At 40.0% G+C, this 10,496-nt stretch overlaps 1 protein-coding gene across 3 annotated transcripts in view; it reads left to right on the top strand.

Annotated features, from left to right (window-relative positions):
- Positions 1 to 2,587: 2,587 nt before the first annotated feature.
- FAM193A (family with sequence similarity 193 member A) overlaps positions 2,588 to 10,496 on the top strand; it is a 577,965-nt gene continuing 570,056 nt past the window's right edge. For all 3 annotated transcript variants that reach the window (XM_086964186.1, XM_086964185.1, XM_086964184.1), the window contains exon 1: positions 2,588 to 2,918. In XM_086964186.1, coding sequence (XP_086820312.1) covers positions 2,766 to 2,918 — 153 coding nt within the window. In that variant the 5' untranslated portion in view covers positions 2,588 to 2,765. The remainder of the gene's footprint in view (positions 2,919 to 10,496) is intronic.

Below are 10,496 nucleotides of genomic sequence, written 5' to 3'. Positions count from 1 at the left end.
AGAACGAAACGCGTTGGTTGGACTGTACATTCATGCTTTAGGAGGATATTGAGATGTATTGAGCAAAGTCATAGGGGCAGCACCATATGGCGCTGAGATTTGGGGTTATTGTAACTTGACCAATTTAGAAAAAGTTGAAAATAAAATTGCTAGGCCTTTTTCTGGAATGGCCCATAATGCTCCAACAGGTCCTCTGAGACTGAACTGTGGTTTGAGAAATACTGTTTACGTTGCCAACCTCAAACCTCTTCAGCATTGGGTAAGACTGTGGTCTTGTACCCAATTGGAACCTTACAGGATCTCTCTTCAGAAGATAAGTGTAGTGTACTCAAATTGTAGATTACCATGGCTCAGATACATCAAGTCTTGGTTTTATTTACTTGGGCTACCCCGAACTAAGGGAAAAGACAGATTCTATATCTAAGCTTGTGATACCCATAGTTAAGAAGAAATATTGGCAGGTTGTCTCCAGGATATTCCGGGAGAGAAATATGGAAAGTTTGGTTGAGAAGTTCTTGGATATCAAACCAACTTGGGAGTTTGAACCCAACCTTGATAGAATGGAGGCACCAGATGCCAGATCCATATATATGAAATTTACAATAGCAATTTTCCAGTTAATTGCTACTGTTGTAATGTATGGAGATCGATTTGGCTGACGGAAGAAACTGCTTTCAATAGAAGTATTATTAATGATTGCCTTCACCTGGACAATTGTTTAAAGATCCCATGGCTTAAATATGTAGTATCAACATTTAAGGATATTTTAAAAATTAATATCATGGCAAACCCCACCAGTGCAAGTGAAATCACCAAGAGGGAACTCAAATATACTTACTTGAGGAAGAAAAACTGTGATCGCCTAACTAATAATGGGCAGTTAACACCCTATAAGTTTTATTCAACACATATGGATACGGAAGACTTCCAACAATACCTAACAACGGTTACCAGAACCTCACACCGTCATGTTCTCACTAGAATGAGATTAGGTATTGTACATCATCTGGTCGCATTTCCATGTATCAAAAAAGTATCCTACTGCCCCATGCCCCTGTGATGGCGTCACAAAACAGAGCACCCTGCATTTCCTCCTCACATGCGAATTATATTTGCACCTCTGTATCGCTTTCCTTAAACCCCTGTTTAAAAAGCACGGTACTTTATCTGTTAATATTGCTATGAGTTTGCTGTTTTTATTACATGAACCGGACATATGTTTTTTACTGAAACTTATATCTTAAAATCAATTGCTGCTAGAAAGAGTATACTTTTTTAAATATTTTTTAAAAAAAAGATTTTAGTTATGATACTGTTATCCACTTGTAATGAATTGTATTTAACTTCACTGTTTTATGTGCTTTTATGATTGTTTTGCAATAATCTAATAAAGCTTACTGAATCGATTGAATCGTAATAATTTCGTATAAATATTCCCTTTCTGAGACACATTGAAAAACAGACGCCCATTTGCTGTTTTTATGCCCTGCCTAACACTGGCTTAACTGAATTAAATGACACCTTTTAAAATATTTTCTTTATTCTTTTATTTTTGTTCAACTATAATGACTTTTGTTTATTTTCCCATTTTTATGCAAGCCTGTTCATAAAAATACTAGCGATGTCATTCAATTACAGGGCAGGTGGCCATCTGAAACATGATAATAAATCACAGTTAAAATAACTAATAAAAATCACGCTAACGTGTAGGTTAATTATCACCCAACCCGAATCACTGCTCTCGTAGTTCATTTTCATAAACACCGGTGACGTAGCTAGTCTTCAAACACAGAGTGTGTCTGGAGCCGCCCCTTCTCGCGAAAGCACAGCCTCATACTTTGACAGCCCCAGTGTTTAGCATCACTGCTTTATTTACCAGCTGACAAAACAAAAAGTTCGACAGTTTCTTGTGTAAAAGTACCAAAACAAAACTACAACCCCCAGCATCGCCAGCAAACAGACTGCAGGGCAGTTCAAGTAAATATGCTTAAAGATGCACGACGGGAAGCGTAGTGTCTTCTCAGTCTGTCATGACAAGGGCGTGAAAGAAGCTGCCGGGAGGCCTGCGGCATTCCCGGAATTTCAAACACAGAAGTAGGACATAGATTGTGGCGCTCCTGGTGTCACGCATTTGAACGTAAGCCTTTCAGGCAGCCATTTCCTAATGTCACTTACAGGGTAAATATTGAATTCCAGCTAAAGAGAACCTATAATGTAGTTTAAAAACTTTTAAAAATACGAAAACGTTTTCTGTATAATACAAAAATAGTGTTGCGAAATTTAATGAAAATAGTTAACCAAAAATGTAAAGACATCTTAGACATTCGGCTAACCTAAATGTAAGCATAGAATTTAAAAAAAATATAAAAATAAAAATAAAAAGAACACCAGTTATAAAAATATATGTGCATATATTTTGCTTTGAAGCAATGTGCTCTTTCTCTGTATCAAGACAGTACCATAGACATTTCAAGATGGAGGTCATACTGACGTTCTTTGAAGTAGGCGTCAGATCAGTTACATTGGCTCAAGTTGCTTTTGTGTCTATGAGTGTAGGAAAGCGTAATGACGTTCCTGAGGTGAACGTCCAGACGTCAGCTGGTCTCACTTTTTCCCCCTTGTGTCCGCCATATTGAAGTCCAACTCTGCTTCTGGCGTTGAGGCTGGAAGTTCCTGTCGTGAACCCTTGGGCGCTGACAGCTTCTTCTGTCCGGTCTCCTCCAGCCGGCTGAATCCCAGCCTCCCCGCCCGCCCCGCCATTGATCATGAGCCCTGCAGACGCTAAGCGAGGAGCCAAGCGCAGGAAGAACAAGAGGGGCGGCGGCAGCGCAGGCACTGGAACCAGTAGCAAGGCCGGGGCTGTCGTCCGCAGCCAGCAGCACAGTAGTCCCAGCGCTGCCGGTATGCATCCTGGAGAGGTAAGCCTTCATTAGGGAAAGGGGCAGGGGAGGGAGAGACGGGACAACTGAATGGTTTCTGTAGAGGGAGCGGAGACTTGGAAGCGCATACCCACAGGAGACTGAAAGAAGGACGTACAGAGGCTGAAGGAGGCACTTCGGGTGAGATGGCAATAGACTGGGTGAACCTGGAGGGTCAGGAAGGCAGAAAAGAGCAGATCTGATCAGACTGGGAACTGCTTTCTGGAGGCCAGTTTATCTGGTTTTGTATTGGACCTTGGTGCCTTAGTTTAAGTGCACCCCTGCCTTGGAGAGGCGTTGTCCGGTGTGCTTTTGTGTGAGAAGTACCACCTAGGAGGGATGTCGTGAGAGGTGAGGTGCTGTCATCTCAACTGGTCTGCAGAAATGCTCCTTCTTCGGTCATCTTTTGTTTGTGTAGTGCCGTGAGTTCTGGATGGAGAAGCATTTTTTGGGTGTGTTGTTGAGGGAGTAGTGGGAGTTTGAGGAAGTTGCTGTCCTAGGTCCTGTGGAGGACGGGGTGCTTGCTTTCGGTGGAGTTGTTGGAAGCAAAACCGTTATTACAAGTGTTGTAGTAGGTGCTCCCTTTTTTGTGCAGTTATTCGTCCAACTTGAACCGTCCATTAACGTGAAGTAGATTATGTAACCATCGACATGGTTCTCATCAGGAAACGTGTCATTATTTTCATTTACAGCGATATGCCTGCAAGTCGAATTTTCAAACGATAAATTCTAGCGAACTCTGATTCCGTTGTAAGTGTTGGGGGCTCACTTGGATACTGCACAAGTGAGGGATCATTTTGGGGTTGGGGGTTGACAACAAATGCTGCAGGCAGAGGGAATGTGTCTTAAATTGGTGCGGTGGACATGGGGCTAAGTTCTGCAATTGTACTTCAGAAAATGGCTGTGACGTCACTTGGTGCAGCAAGAGGGCTAAACACTTAAACGAGTTGTCAACCTGGATAGGTTTTTACATCGAGTCTGTGACTGGTGTTTTTAAGTGTAATGGAGATGGCGTTAAGAAGGATGGTGTCTGAACGTGATGGTGGTTTCAGTAAGTGCTGTAAACTGCATGCATCTAACGGGGCACAATTCTTTTTGGATTATTAGATACTAGCATTACCATTCCTACCATTCGTTCCTTGGGTACAGAGCCCGATGCCTTTTTTGATGAGCCTTAACCAGTATAATGATACATCTGTCAAAGAACTGCACCCAGTTCCTGCATTATGAGCCTGGGAGGGCTTAGAAGAACAACAAGTGGACCATGAAGTTATACTGGGTAATGGGCAGAAATCACCAAGGGGGACCCGAGATCTGCTGTTTTAGTTAGTCATTTTTGGCATGTCCAAGAAGCAAAGGCTACACTTGCTTAGTAGTGTTGTGTTTAATGGGTAAGGACATTGAATCTGCCCTGTGGCCAATGTGTTAGGTAAGCCGGGGGTAGTGAGTACAAGGCATGGATACAGATCGTGCCATGCCTAGTTCCCACTCGACGCAGATAGTCGCTGGCCCCAGTGGGTACTCAGAGCAAAGTACAGAGCATGGGCACCTGCCTTGCGACTGCTGACCATACCATCCCCAGATATTACCGTAAGCATAGGCATTTTGACTACAGGACATTTCTTAAGTACACTAGCTGTGAACTCAGGGGTGCTGCAGTATTATAGCTCGCAGTAAATGGAGAAAATCAGTGTTTTTATTATATTTTTGGAACATGATTTTCTTTCCAGCAGTGATTTAAACAACCATTTTAGTTAGAAAAGATACTAGTATCAATTATTTCCCATAATTCACAGAAATTACATTAGCCCTTGAAATAACCTATTTTAACCAATGAGAAAGTCACAAGGCTGTTTTGTATATTGCCGCATGTAGTAGTAATATTTTTTTGTGAGCATTTAATGTTTCAAAGTAAGTGTTAAACAGTACATTATAGATAACACATTATGAAGTACTGATAATATTTATAAACAACTCTGCTGAACAGTGCATTCACAATATACGTTAAACCCATATTTACATTACAGATCTTGGGGCATGAGACTTATACATTTGTCCCAGATAGTTTTGTATTATCCCCACTGTATTCCCTGAGGTTGAAAGGCCATCTGGAAAACTGGCTGACGGAACTTGTATTCTTGACTGTCATTTAGGCTACCAACCCTCAATGATTGCAGGGAACTCAATAGTTGCCTCATGACAATCTGCATACATTCCTTTCTCTGCTGCTGGCTGCCCTAGCCAACGTTGGCACTTCACACCACATGGCTTGCACCTTGCAATTGGATTCTATTGTGAAGCTTATTCTTACGCCCGACTACCAGCACTAAGCTGGGCTGGCCTCCCAGAACCAATCATGATCTTTTCCCCCCTCGTGTCAAAAACATATTGTACTGGGCGCTAACCATCCACGTAGGACTACTCTGCGGTTCATCACATGATCGCTTCTACTTTTACTTAGCAATCCAGGTTGACATTTCGCTAAGTCTAAGAACCTCGGTTGACAGGCAATTGCCTCAGGCACTCATTGCTCTGTCCTGAAGAAGATCCCGGCATCTAACTTAAGGGATCAAAACGTCGCCGACTTTATGCACTCTTACACAAATGTATATCCTTTATTACGGTGTGCTGGAGTGCTCTCAAATAATTGATGGTGGCCTAATAATCACAATCTTTTCTGGCCAAACCCTCTTGTATTGCCTGAGCTTTTTGCTTTTTTCTGTTTTTGTGATACATATGTCCCCATTTATGTTTTTTTTTCTTTTACTTTTTCATTAATAAATAATGTCCTGTTGGACAATCAGTGTATAGACATCATTTTGTGTATATGTATATGTATATGTGTATAGATAGATGGCGTTTATCCACAACTGTTCTTCTTTTTTAAATTTTTTTTTTTTTTTAAGAGACCCTAATTCCTTGACACAACGCTGGAACTTCCAGCTTCAGAGCATGTTAACAAGTGTGTTTGTGGATCTGTGCTATAGTGCAACTGTACCCGTTGCTACAGGCTCAACACTTAGTGAAGCTGTGAAATTTAAAAAATAAATTAAAATAAAACGAATCTTTGAACAATATATGTAGGTGCCTGCCTTTAATTTTGCATATACACACACACACACTTGCAAACCAGAATCTAGATTGGTGTTTCCCAAACTGTGGTTCAACGCAAGTCAATTTCTTGGTAGGTGGTTATGAAAGGCCAAGCAAGAAATAGATACCTTGAATTCTGTATTTATCTTGTCACATTTGCTATGCTTCAGGGATCGATGTTGTCAGACTGTCTTCTGATAAATTGCTGCTTATTTGTTAACACGAGGATTGGTGTTTACAAACTCTTCTTACTTTGCAGTTAGAGAAATAAGTGTAAAGTAAATTATGTGACAATTTTACTGGCGTACAGAGAGTGTGAAAGGCGAGGTTGTAGGATGTAATTTTTTGTAACAAACAAGAAAATGTAAATACCTAGAAATGAACTGTACAGAATCATCAGTTAGGAACACTAAAATGAAGCTCATTCTTTTTTAATTCTGAAGTTTAAAAGAACCAAAGATTTTAATAGTATCAAAATAAATTAAGACACTCTACTTGGTGATGCAGAAATGGCAAATATTCACTGAAGCACAATTTCCACTCATTGTCATTTGTGTGCAAAATAGTATTATCAGTGAAACTGAATACCTGTGCAAATTGAGTTGCCATTCCAATGGAAAATGTGCTGTCTGTAAATGGCACTGTCATAAATTTAAAAAATCGACCGTCTCATGTCCATTAAAGCTAGGTGAGTCGAGGAAGCTTGTGGTTCTGAAAAGTTTGGAAAGCACTGATCTAGAAAATATAGTATTTCAACAGTGCCATAATTCTACTGTAGCAGAGTATACATTCCCCTTTCCTTGGAGAATCCAAAATCCCTTTTTGGCTAAACTATTGAAATTTGATTAAAGTTGACCAACTTTCGTATAGCCCCTTGCATGTATATTGGGTTGCATATGATGTTTGGTGAACATTTCATATTTCACAATTTACTTAGGACCTCGCCGGAGAAATACAGTAAACCCACATATTCACTTTAATCCACTCTCATTAAACTTGTAATGGGATGCTATATGCTGCCTTTTGTTGTTGTGGGACTTTTTGTAGACCCGCCCCGCCCCCCAACACCCTCTGCTTCTTTTGCCGATGATAGAGTAAATGAAATAACCAGCATTTGTAAAGCGCACAGCTACCTCTGGCGAGATGTCTCGGCGCTGGGGGCCATCTGAAAGATGTAGCATGCCCAGAGTCACATGCTGCTGGGCTAACCTGCCGCTGGTGCCGGGGATCGAACCGTTAGCCCCGTAGCCGGAGTCTGGCACCCTAGCCGCTGCACCACACATCATTTACCATCCCCGCTTACTTCACACCTATCCACTTTGATATTGTAAAGAGATAGTCATTGCTGGCTATTACATAGTCTAAGTGATTGTGTGCCCCACAGACCTCCTATCATTGAAATAAATGTAAGAAGAGCCTTCACTAATTGTGGATTGCCGTGGGTGGGCTTGTGGCCTACCCAGGGGAGAGCGTTGCTGGCTTGCCTACCCACCCCTTGTAGAACTAGGCCTGGATACATAATGGGTACAATGGATGGAAGGGGGAAAGGAATGGTCTATCAGTTGGGGTTTTTAGAAAATTTGGAACATTTCTTTTTTAAATTCTGAAACATAAACATTTTCTTAGAAAATCAGGCAATTCTTTTACATTTCCATCCCTCGAATGCCTAATATTTTGTTTACAAACAAGTAACTATTGCTTCTTTAAACACATGGAATAATGGATCTGTTAAGATTCTTTTTAAACCAGTAGTTTATAACATTGGGGCTTGTACTAACTGTACGTTTACTGCTTGTTATAAAGATCTGGTAAGGCCATGCTCATGATGTTTTTGATATCCTCATACAGTCCCCATTAAACTAAACCCATGAAGTTTGGCACATGCATGGCTAATTTTGATTGGACTAATAAAACAGTACTGTGCCGGTTTCCAGCCGAATCCTGATTCTGCTATTGAGTTGTAGTGCAATACTATTCTTTCAGGAAAAGGAGTGCTGTGGTGCAGTCTTCTAAGTTGATTGGCAAATTGGGATCATCTGTATTCTACAACACCGAGAGGTTTGCTTCTGCACAACACTCAGCATAGATTTCTGTGCCATGGGTTCTGGTTGCTATCATCTGGCATGGCTGAGTCCCTTACAGCACAACTGCTTGCATTGTAGCTCAGTATCTGCCCTGGGGAGAGAAGGGCTCAGGTGAGATGCATTGGTTGTTTAGCAGTCGTGGGGATTGACAAAGCTCTTATGTGTAGAGAAGTATCCCCTGACACACTACATCTCTGATATGTATAGTCCAGGCTAACACAAGGTGGATGTCTTACAATTTTACATATTTAAACATATATATAATTCCATAAGATTTTAAGTCTACTTTATTTTTTCACATGGATGCTTCTAAAGGCGAACTGATACATTTTGAAAAAAAGTTTGTTCCCTATCTCCAGTTTACATATATCTTATTCCACTACCTTGGTTAGAGGCATTTGAAAAATCCACACTTTTTTTTTTTATATTCACTCAGTTTTTATTGTCATCATTGATCTAAGTGAAAGTGACAAGAGGGTATACCTTTTCCATGAATTGCTTCAGCATTGTTTAGACCCCTTCCTTTTGTTCCCATGTCTCATTTTCTCTTTCCTTCATCCCTCTTCAAAAGAATTTTACTTACTCAGTATTTTATCTCATTTTCTTTAATTTCTTTTCCTGAAATCATTGATGGCGTTCTTATTTTAATTTACTTTTGTATGCATTTTTGTTGTTGCATATTTCACTGTGATTAATATTGGTACATAAAAAATTGAGAACCAAATATTTTTGCCCCTAGTAAGTGCTTTGCTCATATTGTACAAATCCAATTACTTGTTTACCTTTTTGGTTTTTTTTCAGAGGAAATACAAGACTGCAATTAGTGTCACATGCAGACACGTGATAACACTAAAGACAACAGTGTTTATTTGTTTTATCTAAAGTTGCAGTCGGATGCATCCCTAACAAGTAGACATCTGGTGTGCTTAGTCCGTTCTCATACTAAAGTTTGACGGTAATAAGATGTTTTGAGGAGGGATCTGTTGTGTTGGACTGTGTTTACGTGCTAGCTGGTGTTGGTTTGAAGAGGCTTGTTGTAAACTGTTTCCAAATACGTGAACCACCTCTTGGTCACCCTCTCCCTGTCACCTTTCTCTGATCTGGGAGCCAATTCCTAAATGACACTAGCTACAAGGCCTTCTGCTATTACTATACTCGTTGTGTAGCTCTTTGCAAACCACATACATTCCAATAATTTCCACTACCACCATCATTCCACAAACCATGTTTACATAGTGGTTAGCTTCCACTTTGTTTGTTGATGTCTGCAAAACTAGATATATCTGATGTATATTTGGGTCAAGTGATTTTAGTTCATTGCATGTCAAGAACATAACTCGATCGCCTCTTGCCTGCGGACCTTAAAATGTACATGGCAGTAGATTGATCTATCACATGCTTTTCACATTGACAGTTGGAAAGTTTTATCATTCACAATTATAATAGAAGTATATCTAAGCCTGTCTATCCCATATTAAATGCGTTGGTTTCTTTCATGCCAATTACGGTAACCGACTGTACTTGACCTTAAAAAAAAAAAAAAATACAAAGGAGAGCTAAAAGGAAGTGGTAAAGCATCAGCTTAGTAATAGTGAAAGTTTCATTTGCGAGAAGCAATTTAGATTATTTAACAAACATACGCAAAGTCTTGTATCATCTACATAAGTAACTAAATGAAAAACAATAGGAGCACATCGGGTTAGCTAAAGGAAGAACATACAAATTACAGTTTTTAGCTTAAAGAAGATCCTGTGTGGCTCCCTGTTTGACCACTTTTATAGATTGAACGAAAAGGAGGCAGAGGAATAACTTGAATATGACCTGAGAGAAAAGATGCATGCCAGCTATAGGCAATGTTACCAATACCTATGTCGGAGAGACGGGAATGAGGAAGAGTAAGAGATACAGTATTGAACAATGTTGAGAGAATGAGTAGGATGAGAGCAGTGGAGCTGCCCTCAGCCTCATTCAGAAAAATGTAAACTCTTGAGTATTGACAGTGCGATTTCAGTACTGTGTAGTTGCTGAAAGACAGGGTGAACAGAATCAAGACTGGCTTTTTTGTTTCTCAGGAAAATTGATGATGAATGTCTTTCGTCTAGGCATTCATTAGGAAATTATGAGAGAAATGGGTCTGAAATTGCTCAAGATCGTGGGGTCCGCTCAGGGTTGTGTGTGTTAGTGGGTTTGCAATTGTTTTTATTTTTTTAAGCAAGGTTTCCACTAGAGTTTCCTTCCAGCTGTTTGGAACTAGGCCTGTTCGAAGTGTTGTAAATAACAAATACTTATTCATAGTTTATTAGCCCTTGCTTGACCAGGCCTCATAAATAAACATACAGTAAATACATCTAAATATGTAAATACATTTAAATATACAATACACTATGTCCAGATAAAAAAA

The sequence above is a fragment of the Lissotriton vulgaris genome, chromosome 3_2 (genome assembly GCF_964263255.1).
Source record: "Lissotriton vulgaris chromosome 3_2, aLisVul1.2, whole genome shotgun sequence".
In the NCBI taxonomy this organism is placed as follows: Eukaryota; Metazoa; Chordata; class Amphibia; order Caudata; family Salamandridae; genus Lissotriton; species Lissotriton vulgaris.
The sequence above is the reverse complement of the archived record's forward strand: the minus strand, read 5'-3'. Positions and strand labels throughout refer to the sequence as shown.